Source organism: Pelodiscus sinensis, chromosome 20, assembly GCF_052426305.1.
Source record: "Pelodiscus sinensis isolate ZL-2025 chromosome 20, ASM5242630v1, whole genome shotgun sequence".
Lineage (NCBI taxonomy): Eukaryota > Metazoa > Chordata > Testudines > Trionychidae > Pelodiscus > Pelodiscus sinensis.
Genome location: NC_143071.1, coordinates 22330893 through 22348772, shown reverse-complemented (window position 1 = coordinate 22348772; position 17880 = coordinate 22330893). Strand labels below are relative to the sequence as shown.

The 17880-nt window shown below is 46.6% G+C and overlaps 1 protein-coding gene across 1 annotated transcript in view; it reads left to right on the top strand.

The window, feature by feature from the left end:
* GLP2R (glucagon like peptide 2 receptor) overlaps positions 1–17880 on the top strand; it is a 114495-nt gene that overhangs the window by 18448 nt on the left and 78167 nt on the right. Inside the window, exon 2 of the mRNA XM_014573579.4 lies at positions 1429–1522. Within this exon, the coding sequence (XP_014429065.1) occupies positions 1429–1522 (94 nt within the window). The remainder of the gene's footprint in view (positions 1–1428; positions 1523–17880) is intronic.

Genomic DNA, 17880 nt, shown 5'->3' with positions numbered 1-17880 from the left:
CTTTTACATACGGACTGTCCAGTTTGGCCAATGTATATAGCAGTGGGGCATTGTTGGCACATAATGGCATATATTACGTTAGTAGATGTGTAGGAGAATGAACCAGTGACAGTATGGCTGATCTGGTTAGGTCCTGTGATGGTGTTGCTGGTGTATATATGTGGGCAGAGTTGGCACCGAGGTTTGTTGCATGGATTGGTTCCTGAGTTGGAGTTATTATGGTGCGGTGTGTAGTTGCTGGTGAGAATATGCTTCAGGTTGGCGGGCTGTCTGTGGGCAAGGACTGGCCTACCTCCCAAGGCCTGTAAAAGTGAGGGATCATTGTCCAGGATGGGCTGTAGATCACTAATGATGCGTTGGAGAGGTTTTAGCTGAGGACTGTAGGTGATGGCCAGTGGTGTTCTGTTGGTTTCTTTCTTGGGCGTGTCACCAAATGAAATTAAACAGGTTTAAAACAAACAAAAGGAAGTTTTTCTTCACTCAGCACATAATCAACCTGTGGAACTCCTTGCCAGAGGATATTGAGAAGATTAGGACTTTAAGAGGGTTCAAAAAAGAATCTATGTTTTGGGTGTTCTTAAACGTCCATCTGCCAGAAGCTGGGACTGGGATTGCTTGACAATTGCCCTGTTCCATTCACTCTGAAGTATCTGGTGTCTGTCAGTGTTGAACACAGGATCTTGGACTCAATGGCCGGTCTTATGTTGTGTCCTTTATTATATTGGAGCTCAGACATGCTAATCACCCCCGTCCTGCATGGCTTTGGAATCTATGAAACTGGAGAGGAGTCATTGCTAATTTTTAAATTGCCTAACTTGAAACAGGGATACTGAGGGCTTGCCAGCGAGGTCTTCTGGAGCGAGAATTAGTGTCTGCAGTCTGACAGGAATGTTTTGGGTGGGGATTAACCTCTTTAAAGGTGGTGATAACAAAATAGCAGTATTTTTATTTATTTATTTGCATTATACTAAACTGTAGTGAAAGCACTCACATTCAGTGCTCTGGGCATTCTGGAGAATCGGGGAAAAACTATAATAAACATGCAGGCTCATGAATTATTTCTAGTCATACCAATCAAATAAAGCAGTGAAAGCATGCATATTCCACAAAGATGAATCAACCTCTGTATATAATCTAATTGTTAACTGCTTGAAAATGTCCCAGCACTTATGAGTTATAGCGCACAACTTCTACAGTAAACATACTGCACAGGTTATATATTCAGAGGGTTTAACTGGAAGTCTGACAAGAATGTGTCATGTGCAGGAGAATATGGCTGTTTTGTGGTGTATTTGTTGGCCGGAGAAATTGAGATATTTGATTTTAAATACTTACTTCAATTGTTAAAGTAGTAGAAAACTATCAGAGCTAGGACAATACAAAGTTCAAACTCAGTTTCTTAATTTACAATATTTTCCATATGTGCAGGTCTCAGGCTCTTCGCTGAAGAAAATAACAACTAATTGGCTTAACTATAAAAAAGAATGCTTGAAAAAGTTACAAGAATCTTCAGTAGAAACTGGTAAGAAAACTAACTAAAATGGCGTAATATTTCAAAATAATTGTATTAAATGTACAAGTAGGAATGTATTGAATCATAGGGAAGAGGCAAAAATCTTAAAAACTATGAATAAAATTAAGGCCAGAAAGGACCGCTAAAAATAGACAAAGAAATGACATCAAGTTAGGTTTAAGATCTTCTTTTGCTTGGCCAAACTAAAACGTGAAATCAGCTTGAAATTTGGCACAGTGGAGTCTTTGCAAACAACTACTACCACGACTATAAATAATAAACTAAGTAGAGTGACCATATTTCCCAAAGGCAAAATGGGATTTTGTATGGGGCTAGCCCATCTATCTCCTACACAACCCACACCCCCTGCATATGGACTGGCCTGAATTGCTCCGAGCCCATTCCCCACCTAAGCTGGCCTGAGCCACTTACCCAAGCACTCCCCTTCCTCATCCCCCGCCATCGCTGCTGAAGGGCTGGTGTCACTGTCTGCTTGAGCCTTGCCACCCTCCCCCCCCAGGGCAGTCCCAATCCGTATGCAAAACATGCAGACACGGGGCACCAAACTGCCTCATATTTCATGGTGCAACCTTGTGCTGCCTATGAGTTCTGGCATTCCCCATCCCTCCTCCCCACAAGCCCAGTGTTGGGGCTCCAGCAACCCCTGGCTCCATCCCCAAGGGTTCTAGTATCCCCATACCCAGGCTGCATTCTCAGGGAGCACTTGTGGGCTGGAGGAGTGACCGCTAGAAAAGTGGTGCTTTCCCCTTAAAAGGGTCGCTTCTCTTCAGCTGGGAGTGCAACCACTTGGTGCTCCTCCCACCCGATCATCTGCTGCTCCTCCAGCCCACACGTCCCTCACAGCCCTGCTCCAGCATTGCCAACTGTTCATGACTGGACAGACAAGACATTATTGCAGAAAATGGCATCAAGTCCAGTCCAGGACAGTTGGCAACCACCTTTCCTCATCCCCCATTCCCTCCATGTGGATTGGCCGCTCCGGGGCGGGGAGGGGATGCCTCTACTGAGCTGAGTAGGAAAGCAGCACTAGTAGGAAGGGCCCTGTCCTCATCCTCCTTCCCCCACGCAAGGCTTGGGTTGGCATCACAACTCGCTCTAGCCCTGCCTGACCTCTCTGAAGCCCTGTCTGCCCTTTCCATGAAGGGTCTTCTGCATCCTGCTTTTTGATAAAAATGGGCATTTTTCCGTTTGCATTTGAAACATGATCATGCTGGCAAGAGCAAATGGGGCACAGGCCCTCTTTTGCCAAAGAATCAGGATGGCCAGGACAGGGCTTAAAAAAGAGATTTTTTTTTTTTTGGCCAGAATGGGATGTCCTAAAACTAATTATTACTCTTACAGTGCCCACCTAATACTAACACATTTATTCTTACTCCGTATAAAGAAGTGCACAGTTTGTCATAATCCAGTTATAGCTCTCACTCTATTTTCATCGATAATTTCAAAATAGAAACAAAAACATTAAATATGTATTTATAACCCACCTACCAGCTGGATGTGGCTCGCTGAGCCATGTAGTGGCAGTTATACCACTTCAAGAGAAAGAATAAGTGTACTCTACAGCCTGAGCTGACAGCCAATTGGCTTTCAACTCCAGCTGTTGACGCTCATGTACTTAGCTCCAGAGGTACAAGGTTCAGTTCTGCCTTTCGGCCTCACAAAACTCATAGTAAGCAGTTTCTAAAACATGCGAATATATATCTATGTATTAGAATATAGAATCAATGTTTTATGTGTAATCCTTTTGTCAGGTAGAGCCAGTAGCAGCCAGGGTCATGTTCAATATCAATGGGTTCCTCTCCATCCATCCAACACAGAACTGGCTTGAGCCCTCATCCAGTAACCTGGGAAATTCACACATCACCCCTGGGTACCTCTCAGCGTACATCTAGACTCCAGGCTTTTTTTGACAGAGGCTTTATCGACAGATACTGTCGACAAAGCCTCTGTCGAAGAAGAGCATCTAGACTACAACCAGTTCTGTCAAAAAAGCAAGCCGCTTTTTCGAAAGTGTAGACTCTCTCTTTTGAAAAAGCACAGTGTGGATGCAATGGCGCCTTTTTTTCACAGAACTCTGTCAAAAAAAGGTGTTGTTCCTCGTAAACGAGGTTTATTGCCGTCAACAAAACTGCCGCGTACTGTCGACAGAACTCGGTGGTAGTGTAGACGCAGGTATAGTTTTGTCGACAAAAGTCCACTTTTGTCGACAAAACCCTGTAGCCTAGACACACCCTAAGAGGCAATGCTTCCCCATCACAAGCACAAAATCTGAGTGTAGAAAAGAAAGTTTTAATAAAAGTGAAAGACGCACCTAGCATTAAATTGAGAAACCACAACAAACAGGTATCATAAACAAAACCAATGATTAAAATCCCACCCCAAGTAGATTGGGCAATGTCCTTTTCTTTTCAGGTTCAAAAGTCCAGTAATGTTAATGTCCCCTTCACATGCCCAAATCATAGAATTACAGAACACTAGAACTGGAAGGGACCTCAAAAGGTCATCAAGTCCAGTCCCCTGCCTTCATTGCAGGACTCACTAGCACCTAGACCAGTGTTTCTCAACCAGTGGTACGTGTACCCTTAGGGGTACTCAAGAGAAGTCTGGGGGATATGTCAACACAACTGCAATTTGGAGAAAACTGAATTTTTGTTTTAAGTTTTATAGTGCTTTATTTTTGTACTTTTTATACCCAAAAATTTCAGCTACAATTAAGTTGTTTAAACAAATGTGTTGCAATGGTAGAAAACAATTTTGTATGTCTGAAAACTGTAGGTACTGGGAGTACGTACACACACACACACACACACGTTTTTTTTAAAGGGATACTTTATTAAAAAAAGATTGAGAAATACTTACCTAGATCATCCCTGATAGATGTCTATATAACTTGTTCTTAAATATCTCCAGAGATGAAGATTCCACAGCCTCCCGAGGCAACTTATTCCAGTGATTAACCACCCTGACAGTTAGAAAGTTTTCCCTAATGTCCAACCTAAATCTCCTTTGCTGCAGTTTAAGCCCATTGCTTCTTGTCCTGTCCTCAGAGTCCAAGGAAAACCATTTTTCTCCCTCCTCCTTGTGACACCCTTTTACATACCTGAAAACCACTATAATGTCCCCTCTGTCTTCTTTCCAAACTAAACAAGCTCAATTCTTTTAGTCTTCCTTTATAGGTCATGTTCTTTAGACCTTTAATCATACTTGTTGCTCTTCTCTGGACCTTCTCTAATTTCTCCATGTCTTTATTGAAATGTGGTGCCCAGAACTGGACGCAATATTCCAACTGAGGCCTAATCAGTGCAGAATAGAGAGGAAGAGTGACTTCTCGTGTCTTGCTCACAACTCTCCTGCTAATGCATCCCAGAATGATGTCTGTGCTCTTTTTTGCAACAGTATCACACTGACTCATATTTAGCTTGTGGTCCATTATGACCCCTAGAGCCCTTTCTGCAGTATTCCTTCCTAGACAGTTGCTTCCCATTATGTATATGTAAAACTGATTTTCCTGTTGACCATTCATCTCACCTCTCTGCCACTGGCCATTGGCCACTCATTACACCCTGTTGGCCACTCATTACACTCATCCATCGCCACTCCACTTCTCTGGAAGTAGGTGACTGGAGGGATCACATGAGGATTACCTGTTATGATTCCTCCCTCTGGGGCATCTGGCATTGGCCACTGTTGGCAGACAGGATACTGGGCTAGATGGACCTTTGGTCTGTTTTTTCATTGGCTGCTAATCATGCCACCACCACTCTGATGGCCGCTCATCATATCTCTCTACCACCAACTTGTGGACTCTGTCACCATCCTCTGCCATCCACTCCTTGTCTGATTTCTGCCCGTCAGTCTCAAATGATTTAAGCTCCCAGCAATTTCACCTCTTAATGATCAGGGTAGAAAAAACACAATTCCAACACCATTAACGAGAGAGACCTTATGATGCACATTTATCTCTGTACTTTGAACAGTGGGGCAAAAACAGATCAAACTAGTCCAGGCAGGTACTGCAATATAGCTCCATACCAGAATAATTTTCCAAAGCCCCTTTCCTGCACAGAGCTCTGAAAGTTGAGCCCTTGCATTTGCAGGGCCTTTCATTTGGAACAATTTAGCACAGTCCAACTTTTCTGTGTTCTCACAAAATTAAGAGACAGATGTAGATTAGGCACATCGAAATTGCTAATGAAGTAGGGATTTAAATATCCCATGCCTCATTAGCATAAACATGCCCACCGCTTTTTTTGAAATGGAGATTTACAGGATCTGTCAAAAAAGGGTTTATTTTTGACAGATCCACATCTAGACTACCAGTTTTTTCCTAAAAAGCTCCGTTTTGGAAAAAAGCAGTGGCCATGTTTATACTAATGAGGCATGGGATATTTAAATCCCAGCTTCATTAGCAATTTTGACGTGCCTAATCTACATCTCTGTCAACAGAGAGGTGTAGTCTAGACACATCCAGAAACACCCAGAATTTCTCTCCCATTCCAGATAGCTATAATTAAAAGAAGTGTAAAATATTCTTATAGGTGGTTTACTGAAAATATTTTGAAAATACACATATATGTAAAAGTATTTGAACAATTAAATCAAGATACCATGGATTTTTAGATGTTGTTTTTGTTGAGAATTAAAATGGAGGTGTTATAATGAAACTTGCATTTATTTGTATTTAAAAAAAGCTTAACTGATGGAAGCCTGGCTCACTGAAGTAAATGACAAACTTCTATTTACTTCAGCAGAGCCAGACTTGCACCCACTATAGGTATGTTTACGCAGCCAGGTAAGATTTATGAGATTTATCTTCCTGTGTTTTAAGAGAACATCTACATAGAGGGTTTTGAACTGGATCAAATGATGTTAATCCAGTGTGAAAACAATTTGCATATGTAACCCTTCAGCCAGTTGGAGTTGGCAGCAGCAAAGGCCAGGTTCAATATCTCAGATTCCTTTTCAACAGTACAATTCAAAACAGGCTTTAACCTCTACTTAATAATCTGGTCCAATTATCTACCACCCACTGGTTGTCTCTAAGAGGCAATACTTCCACTTACACACAAGCACAGAGTCTGGGTTTGGAAAAGAAACTTTTATTAAAAGGAGAAAAGAGACCCAGAATTACTTTGGGGAAATGCCCACAAGCAGGATTTATAAACATAAACCCATGAGCAAAGATTCACCAGAGAGTACATTGGGCCGTGTCCTTTGGTCTCATGTTCTTATATCCCACTCACAACTGTTGTCCTTGATCAGTGAAGACCCAGAGTTCAGAGATAGATACATCTGGGTGAGCTCACCTCCCTTCCTGGGAGGGGATGTGGGCATCTTGCTTGTTCTGCAGTCCAGGCAATTGCTTTGGCATCATCTCCCCTGTTGGCTGCTCACCATTACACTGCTCACCATGGTAGTGGGTATCCTAGTCGAGGAAGGCACTGCCTTCCCGAACTGTCTCACCTGGCCCTGCCCATGCTCCCTTGGAGTCCTTCAGACCCAACTCCCCCAGCCATTGTGATGTCAGACTGGGGGCCACAACACGTCTCCCTGGCACGGGGAACATTCTGGCCATCCAGCACTGGGATTGGTGGCTCAGCTGAAGGGAGGGCCTTTCTGGTCAGGGGTGCAGGCACCATGGACCCGGTCCTTTTTCATGCCTGTTGGCCAGTTCTCCAACCCTTCAGAGCTGGAGCAGGCTGTGACTGCACTGCCCACTGGCTCTCTGGGGCTGGGGGAGGCTGTGGTTGCACCACCTTCCGGCTTGCTGGAGATCTGGGGCCAGAGGAAGGGGAATGGGCAAGCAGCCACACTGGGGTGGGGGGGGGGAAGGGTGCTGAAGGCAGGCTGGGTAGGGGCCATCAGTGGCCATAGTGTATATGGGGAGAAGGCCTAGGCTCTGGGTGGGCAGAGATGGGGAGGGGTTTGACTCCCCAAGCTATGGGATCACTCACCAACCATGCTGCTCGCCATTCTGTTCTACCTGCTAGCTGCTTGTCACTCTGCTCTGCATCCTGTGGGAGGCCTTGAGGCAGAGGCACCGACCCTGGGGCTGCTCTGGGGCTCCTTTATCCTGCTTTCCAAATGAGGGAGCGAGCTTCCATCCCTGGGGCAGGCTATGTTGACTGTCAGCAGGGGAGCATGAGGATTTTGTGGGGCCTGGGGCAGCACTATTTTGAGGGCCCCCCCCCCCCTTTGACACAGCATGGGACCTCTTGACGCGCAGGGCCCGGGGCAGCTGCCCCACCCGCCCTGCTATATATCCGCTGCTGACTTTCAGACTGATCCCAGGGCGGGGGGTGGACTCAAGACCCCAACCCTGCATTCCCTAGGTGAATGCCTTATCCCCTAGGCCACAGGGAAAAATTATTGGTGCTCAGTGCCCACTGAAGGCCAAGCTACTCTCTCTGCCCACCTCCCCATATGCCTCTCACCTGCTGGTGGCCTAGCTGACCAACTCCTCCCCCTCCCTTCCAGTGCTTCTGGAGCACCATGAACAGCTGATTCGTGGCATTCAGGAAACTCCAGGAAGGTGGGGTAGAAGTGGCAATGGGCACACTTGGGCAAGGTGCAAAAAGAGATGTGGTGAGGATGGGGATGCGGGAAGGGGTAGAATGAGGCCAGGGAGGGAGCACAGCAGGGGTGGGGTTTAGGAAAAAGGGGTGGGAAAAGGCAGGGCAGGGGGAGGCCTGTGGCAGAGGGTCCAGTACCCTTGACTAGAGGGGAAGTTGGTACCTATGTCTCAGAGTCCCATCACTTAACACAGCTCTCAGGGATTTCAGCTGTTAGTGGTGGACCTCCACTACTAGTGTGGACTGGGCAATTTTGTGAGTCAGAGACACTGTCCTAAATGGGGAAAAAACTGACTAGGAAGTACAGTGTAGCTGAGTCTGAATCTCTCAATCAGAGTTTGCCAAGCACAGTTTTGTTGCCCGTGAGTGTCACAAGGATAATAACACTTTAGTGTCCCTGTCTCAATGTCAGTGACCTATTATCCAACAGCAGCCCAAAGTGATAATTTGGGCAAAGCAGTCCCATCCTGCTGAACACCTAGGCAGGGTGGATGCCAATAAGTTTCTCTCCTGAAGTCCTCTTCCCTAGCTTATCATTAGATATCAGGGGAGAGGCTGTTCAGTCCCTGCTTACACATATATTCAATGCAATTTATCACTGAACGTTAACTCTGCATTTGTCTGAAATGCTAGAGTCCTCTTGCAAAGTGGACTATGTTTGCTTCAAAATGTAATAGCTTATTTTTTGTTTGTGTGCATGCAATTGTCCCCACTTTTTTCATGCTTTCAATGGCTATGTCACAGTCCTTTCAGTGTGACTGTTATTGACCTGTCCATTATGTGCCCCTCACCGAGGGGCTCCTGTTTCCTGCTTCTCCCTTTAAAACGTGGCATAGAGGCACACATTGCCCATTTGCCCCTCAATCCCATTCCAGTGATGTGACCGTGATAGCATGGAGGCCTATAACATGCCTCTCACAGCTATGTGGAGCTGTGCTGTGGTTCTGCATCTCACTGCCATCTGGAGAGATGCATCGGTCCAGAAAGCTCTTGTGAAAAGACACAAGAATAAGACCTTTCTATAGACATTGTAAAGTGGATTCCATGAAGGGTCATGACTAGGATGCCAGTCAGAGCCAGATAAAGAACAAACATCTCGGAAGAAAGCACGGTGAAATGAGGGATGAAAGGAGACAATCGGGCAGGGGACCTGTCTGTTTCTGAACAATTAGGTGCCATTCTACACAGTTGCAGTGCATCCTGCCCAAGCATTGCTTTGAACCTCCTTCCTGCACCTCCCACTGTCAAGGATGACCAGCTTGTTCCAGGAGAGGATGACCAGGGGGATGCTAGAGAGGAGGAACCTCCTGACAGCTAGGATGTCTTTATGGCTCAGGACAGCCCTCTGGAAAGCCAGCCTCAGTCTTGCTCTGCTACAAAGGACTCTGATTCCCACCCTACATCAGCTAAGCCAGGTTCCAGCCCAAAACCAAGCAGAGACCAAAGAATCTGATCTTTTGGCAGGAAGTTCAGCATGTAAGTACCTACATTTACAATGTAGTATTTATTGGTGGATGTAAGTTAAGAGCCTACATCTTTCCCCTACCCGTCACCTTGTGCTGCTTCAAAATGGTGCCTGCCATCATGGTACAGTCACAGTTTGTATCCCATTTCTCTTCACATAGCAGATCCAAATAGCAAAAGCATTTCTGTATACACTATTCATCAGTTTATTGAGATAGCTCTTGTAGATAAAGCCCTGCACAAATACAAAATGTGTATCCCAATCTCATCTGTATCAACAAAAATGAGCTGTGGATATACACATCAAGATTTGCGGATGCAGATACCCATAGATACAAAGCAGACATCTGTGGATTTGCAGGGCTCTGCTTCTAGGAAAATACATCTAATTTTATAATTGACATGAGGTATAAATGCACATTGCAGGCTCAAGCAAGGCAGGAACAACACTTGCTCCCACTGAAGTGCAAATACCGTGTAATCATATATGTCACTGCAGGGCCCTATCCTTTTTTCTCTGCACTTTCTCCAGGTCTGCAGGGGAAATATAGCAGAAATTAAGACTGAGGCTATGTTTACATACCCAAAGAAAAGTCGGAAAAAGATACGCAAATTGCAAACCCCAATCTACATATCTTTTTCTGCTTTTCTTCCAAAAGAGGCTTTTCCGACATTTCACCATCTACACGGGGCAAAGAGTCAGGAAAAAAATCCTCTTTTGGAACATCCCTTCTTCCTCATAAAATGACGTTTACAAGGATGCTGACAAAACAGGTCCACTTTTCCGACTTTTTTTTTCGGAAAAGTGGACACGTTCCTTAGACTCAGCAGAGCTTTGCCAGGATACTGGAGGTATCCCGGAAAAGCTCTGTTTGTTTGTTTTGCACATTATATGAAATACTCCCATACCCGTGTCTTCTCATATGGTTCGGAAGCCCCTTTTGTGGCAGCATATCTTTCCAGTATGTCTTTTGTCTGTTTTGAATAAGACCATTCTCTTCTAGCCCCCCACCTCAGCGTAATGCCATCAAGAGTTAGGACAACCTAAAAAAGATTTAAAGGGAATTATCTCACCCACACCCCAAAGTCTACTCCACATTTTACACCAGTGTTGGCACCATGCAAACAAATCTGCAAAAACCAACCTAGAACATAACCCAACCCAACACTCCATCCCACCTCAAGACCATGAAAGCAGATAGAGATTGAAATCCAAAGGCACCCACCATCTCCATCTCTACCTGCCATCTCTGAAGGTCCCATAAGAGGGAAGAAAGGTCTCACGTACATATTAAAATGCTATCATGGCTTGTCTGAGATATGAACAATAAATGACTTTTTGGTGGTTGTTTTGTTCACTTTCAGAGCCATCACACCCTGCAACAGCTGGACAGTCAAGGGCAGGGCCTATCTGTATTTCTGACAAGATAGCCAAGCAGAGGCGAAGGAAACAAAAGAGTTGGGATGAGATGCTTACAGAACTGATGGCTGAGCCACAGTGTTGAACTAGACTGTCTGAGAGATGGAGCCTCTACATGAGGATCTAGAGGGAGGGAAATGTTGCTCTCCCAGGAGATCATGTCAGCAGCCAAGGGAAAGTGGGGCTGTGGCTGAGGGTAGCCTCACGAAGGTGAAGAGCATGGAAAAGGCCAGTGACAGAGGCAACTCGTGGATATTATCCTGAACCCTTGTTGTTTTTGCTGAAACAGACTAACAAGGAGTCTGGTGGCACCATAAAGAATAACAATTTTATTTTGCATAAGCTTTCATGAGTTGCAACTCGGTTCATCAGATGCATGAAGTGTAAGAAAAAGAAACATCTAGTAGGTATACAGCGATGGGAGTTTTAAATCAGAGTTAATTCAGTCAAGGTGGATGTGGAAAAGAAGGTGAGGATACATAAAGTGGAAAATTACTTATTGTAATGAGCAGGCTTGATGAACAGCGGCCAAAAAACGCTCGCCAGCCCCGTACTGCACATGCTCAAGAGCCACATTGTGCATGCGTGTGCCACAGATGAACGGTGTGCGTGGCTGAAATGTACCCACCGCAGGAAAGTAGATTGTATTGTTTGTCAAGCCCTGGTAATGAGAGAGCCATTCCCTGTCCCTCTTCAGACTCATTCTGATGGTGTCAAATTTGCAGCTCTGCAGTTTCTCTTTGAAGCCTGGTTTTGAATTTCTGTTTTTTGTATTTTGTTTTTGGGGTTGTTGGTTTTTTTTTGTTTTGTTTTTTTGCTTGAGCATAGCAACTTTCAAGTCTGTAACTGTGTGTCTAGGGAGGTTAAAATGTTCTCCCACTGGCACTTTCTGATTATTCTGCATCAACCTGCTGCCATTACTACAGATAATAATCCTGCTGCCAGAGTTGTTGCTGCCATAAAATATTCTTATGCTCCTGTGTCAACAGCTTGGAGGTGCTGTAGGCAGAGTCCATGGCTGAATTCATCCAAATCTTAGTGCTGTAATATAACCTGAGAGAGCGCTTATATTTGCAGGACCAAGGAGCAGAATCTTGTCTTCCCACAGTTCACAGCGAAAACAATCTCAGGATGCATGTGGCTCAATGGCAAAGTAAAGGACCAAAGAAAGCTACACTCTCAGTTCACTGCAAGTGTCCACCAACTGATCACAAACTATGAACTGAAAAAGGAATGGCCATTCTGTGTGCATACTATGGCTGTGATGTGCATAATACAAGTGATCTGATATACATGAAAAATCTTTGAATTAAATCTCCCGAAGTAGACACACCTTAAGGCTACGTCTACACTGGCACGATCTTGTGCAAGAACTCTTTTGTGGAAGGGTTCTTGTGCAAAAACTCTTCCAGAAGAGAGCATCTAAACTGGCATGTGCTTTTGCTCAAAAGTATCCATGAGAATGTACACATTCTCTTGCACAAGAAAGCTCTGATGGTGATTTTAACCATAGGGCTTTCTTGCGCAAAAAATTCATGTTGCCGGTCTACACTGGCCTCTTGCGCAAGAACAGTTGCGCAAGAGGGCTTATTCCTGAGTGGGAGCATCATAGGTCTTGCGCAAGAAGCACTGATTTCATACATTAGAACGTCCATGTACTTGCGCAAGAACTCGTGGCCAGCGTAGGCAGGTAGAAAGTTTTTGAGCAAAAGCAGCCACTTTTGCACAAGACTGCGCCAATGTAGACACAGCCTAAGTGATTATGATTTGTAAACAATGAGACAGTGCCATCTAGTAAACTTAGTTGGACTTTCAAGCATAGTGTGCTTGGCTACTGATACCTATGGAGAGGGTACTTCTACCCTACAAGCTACACGTGTAAGTCCCAGTTGACCCTGGGAAGATCCTACAAAATGTATAGTCCCAAGCCCCCTGAAGAGTTAATCCAGCCCTAGAGAGAAGCCCTGAGCCTGGAGGCCCCCCACAGGGCAAAATGAAAGGGTGACATAGATAGATCTGTGTTTTTTAATTTGAACACAGATATCCCCTACACCAGTGGTCCCCAACCTTTTCAGGTTGTCGGGCGCCAGGGGGCGTGGCCGTTCGCCCGCCGGGCACCAAGGGGCGGGGACACTTGCCCGCCCGGGGGCGGCCCCCCCCAGCCGCATGCCCGGGGCCGGGGCCCCCCCCATAGCCACGTGCCCGGGGCCGGCGCTCCCCCCGTAAGCGCCACGCACCCTGGGGCGGGGCCAAGGCCGGGGCCGGCGCTGGGGCCAGGGCACGCGTGGCGCACCCGGGGCCGGGACCGGCCATGCACCCGGGGCTGGCACCTGCCACACACCCAGGGGCAGGGCCAGCCCAGATTGCTCCGCGGGCGCATGTAAAGATCCCGGCGGGCGCCATGGCACCCGTGGGCACCGGGTTGGGGACCACGGCCCTACACTGTAATTTATTACTGAAAAAGTTCAGAGAAATAAATTGACAGTGTGACTTCTAACATGTCTTGTTGGACTGTATCCATGGAACTTCAGTGAGGCAGAACAAGGCAAGATCACAGCACAGCCAACCTTTGGAAACCAGAAAGTTATAGTTCTTGATACCTATAAAGCTATAGTTCTTTAGTTTAGGAGAACTAACCACACCTTTTATTTTCATTAAGAATAAAATGAGTCTTCCCCAATTCTGGTTGTAGAGATGGCCTTAAAAATGGAAACGAAAGCAACCCAATCATTAGATCTGAGAACTTCTCACTGGGTTCCTTGAGACTGGGCTGCCCTATGAAGCCAGTCTCTCAATAGCTGAGGGCAAACCCAGAGTAATATGGGTGACTATACCATCTCTGCACCTTTCTCCTTGTCAAGAGTTCTTTGGGTCATGCCTCTCCTGCCTTCCTCTCACTCTGCAAATCCACCACACTCCTGGAATTACTGCATCCTCTTCATAGTTTGGCTCTCTAGCTGGGCCACCATATGCATTTCCCCCATCAGGGGTGACTCAAAGCCCTTCTAGGGCATGCAAATAGTCCCAGGCAGTCTTTGCAAGTGATGACCTGCTGGCCAGTATGGAGTCTGGGCCCTCCCTCCACTCTGGTTTTCAGTCTAGAGACACACAGCTTAGAAGTTCTGGGATGTATCCTCTCATCCCTCACTGCTCCTTCTCTGGATTGCCGCCTACTCTTCCTGATCTCTTCCCTTTTCAGGGAGTACTAGTGCCAACCCAACTCCCTCCTTCCATGGATTGGCTGCCCTTTCCCAGCTGCCCCATCTGTTGCCAGCCATCTGGCTGTAAGCAAGTCCTGCCATTTCCTGCACGGCAGAGCCTGCTTGCAGTGAATCAGCTCTCTACTCCTCCTCCTGTGGCCACCTTAACTCCCTTTCACTCCATGATTGCCAGGGGTCCAGTTTTCAACCAGAATGCCCAGTCAAAAAGGGCCATTAGAAGTACAGCTGGTGGTGCAAGAGGGCTAAGACAGGAACTACTCAATCTTGATGGCTCCTGCACTGTATGGTGGATTGCCTGCCTCCAAGGCTCACAGCAACCCTCAGTTTAGGCTCCACAACTAGGCTATGTCTACACTCACGACTTCTTGCGCAAGAAAACGTCCACACTGCCATGTGCGAGCTGTGCTTTTGCACAAGAATGCCCACGGCAGTGTGGACGCTCTCTTGCGCAAGAAAGCTCTGATGGCCATTTTAGCCATAGGGCTTTCTTGCTCAAGAAATCCCTGCTGAGCATCCACACTGCCCTCTTGCACAAGAGCTCCTGCGCAAGAGGGCTTACACCTGTCAAAAAAGAGCGTAGCTCTTGCGCAAGGAGCCCTCTTACCACGCCGTACTGTAAATTTCCTTGCGCAAGAGCGGGCGGGAAGTGTGGATGCTCTGCAGATTCTTGCGCAAGAACGGCTGTACTTGCGCAAGAAGCCGCAAGTGTAGACATAGTCCTAGGCAATCAGATTGCCTTTTTTTTTTAAGCTATTCTCATCATTGGCCAGCATGATATATTGAGGGAAATATGCATGTGCAGCGTGCCAAACCGCACGGCTGATGAATGGGGCTCGCCGCTGCTTGGCGAGCCCTGGGTATGCAAATGAAGCTCAGCAATATTCCATGTTTAGCCTCATTTGCATTTTTCTGGCACAAGAACTCACCAGTGTAGACATAGCCATATATGAGTTTTCTCGGCAAAAAATACACTAATGAGGGACTCATTTGCACGAGTCACAATTTCATTTGCATATTTTCTGCCAATCTGTTTTTTTGCTAGGGTTTTTGCACAAAAACAAGCACTGTGGATGTCCTTTTTGCTCAACCCCCTCCCCCCCCCCCCGTTTTCCCACAAGGTCCTTATGCCCCCCTTCCCCCCAAAAGGAGGTAGTGTAGCCATAGACCTAGACTCTCAACAACCCATCTTCCTCACACACTAATGGTAGAGAAGCCTATTTATAACCAGTCTCAAATGGTTCTTTAATTGAACCCAGGTATTCTAACTAGCCTACACTCACTTAAGTATGCAATCCTACTTAATTAGCTCCAGGTGCTCAATTGATCTGGCAAGTTCTCACTGGTTCTGGACTAGCTCCTGCCAGTTACCCTGGGAACAGAGATTTACTCAGTCTGAGACTAATACACCTACCTTATTTTGTATACCTTTGGGATGACCCTTCACACTGCAGCAGAGGACCATTGGTGGTTCAATGTTTCTGACCACTTTTCCTGCCATGCATTGGCTGGAATCTCCATGCCCGCTCACGATACCACAGACAGATGTAACAAGACACATCTAGTACCAGTTATCCAGGGACAGACATAACACTGCTGCGCTTACTGCTGCTCACAGACAAAACAGGTCCAGGGACACAGTAATGGCTGCCAGTTGTTTAGATAAAAATACTAGTCTCCTTATATACCTGTGCCCGGGAATAGATAGATATAACAGATCTCCATAGTTACATGGTATTCAGAGAAATGAAAGTGTCCTTATAAGTTCTAGAGAGAGATTAATAGATGTAAGGCCAGGAAGGAGCATTGGATCATTGTTTGACCTGATGCTGAACAGTCAGAGAGCTGTATAGTATTGAGCCCCGTAGCAAAGGGCAACCTGTTGTGAACAAGACAATAGAACAAATGCTTTTGGAGGTCATGAAACTATCTTCATAGGAGGTTTTCAAAGCTGACTAAGGAGCCATCTGTCTTGGATAGTTTGAACATCATAAATCCTGTATCATTGCAGGGGGTTAGACTAGATAACTCTGGCAATCCCTTCTAACCATGGGTAGTGCATAATGGAGGCTGGGGGTGAGGTTTAAACCTCTCCAAACTTTGTGCTGCTGGGGAAGGGGCAGTGGTGGATTACTACATGAACCCATATCCAGGTGCATCTACTAATTTGGGGCCCCTGGAAAAGTCTCCTCTTGTTATACAATTTCCTTCTAAGCTGTACAGAAATGTAGCATGGGTTGTGAAGGTGCTCAGGGCTGCATCAGAGAGAGACCTGTCTCCCTTCGCCCCAGACCTGCTGCACCAGGGAGTGGCATCTCTCCTCTGACCCCAGCCCCAGACCAGCTAAGGTTGGTAATGGAGCCTTTCTCCTGACTTCTGACTGGACCTCTTGAAGTGGGGACTGGTACCTCTCCTGCTGTGCTGGGGAGAGGTGCCTTTCTCTCTGAGCCTAAGTGTTGCTATGAAGAGAGCGTGGGGGTGTCCTCTCTCTCCACTGCAGTCTTGGGGTAGCCTGAACCCCAAATCTCTCATCCCTGGCCCCTCTCCAGAGCCTGCACCCACAGGTGGCTCTCTTACCTCTCATGCCCCAACAATTAGCCCCAAAATCCTTATTCCCAGCCCCACTCCTGAGCCTGTACCCCAAGCCAAAGTTCAACACCCCCCTCCCCCTCCCCCCCCCCACACACACACAATACAAAATTCATTTCACACATGCATGGGAAAATTAGAGAGGACCTGGCCCACCATGGCCCAGAGCTGGAGGATCTGCTGCTGCCTGCTGTGGCCATGGAGTAGGGGTGGAAAGTAGTGAGTGAGGGGAGGAGTGAGGGCTGAATGAGGGCAAATCCATAAGAGGAAGAGGTGGAATGGCACTAAGGCCACAGGAGCAAATGGGGGCAGGGGCAGGAGGAGGGGAGGGTTGGGATGGGATGGGATGGGGTTATGGGTGGTGCCTCAGGCAATGGGCTTCAGGCTCAGAGCTCCAGCCAGGGCTGAGCTCCGTGACCCCCCTGAGGCCATGAGTGGGGGCATGGCTTCAGCCAGGAGAGGCTGGAAGAGGCAGGGCATGGGGCTAGCCTTCTCAAGAGGAAGCTGCACATGCTGCCCAGGCTTCTCTGAGACTAGGATCTGAATGCACCAACAGAGTAAGATTATACCACACAGCTTCCAACAGCTAATCACCCTCACTGCTGACAGTGTTGTGCCTTGTTGCTTGTTTCAGCCTTTTTGGCTTTAACTTCCAGCAATTGGTTCTTGTTCTGCCTTTTTCCATGGGATCAAAGACCATTTAATACTAGTCATTTTTCTTCCTATGAAGGTACCTACACACTGGGATCAAGTCAGCGCGTGACATTTTTGTAAGCAAAACACACTAAGTTCCTTAAGTCTCACCCGAGGCTTTTTCTCAGTTCTTGAACTTTGTGGAAATGCTCTGCTTCCTCTCTAATTTTTCAACAGTTTCATAAAAGGGGGATATCAGCAGTGAGGGTACATCTACACTAGCCCCCTAGTTCGAACTAGGGAGGCTAATGAGGGCGACCGAATTGCTAATGAAGCGTGGGATTTAAATATCCCGTGCTTGATTAGCATATTCCTGGCCGGTCGCCATTTTGGAAACTGACTAGCCCGAAGTAACTGCCCGTGTCTACATGTGGCAGAAAAGCAGAATTC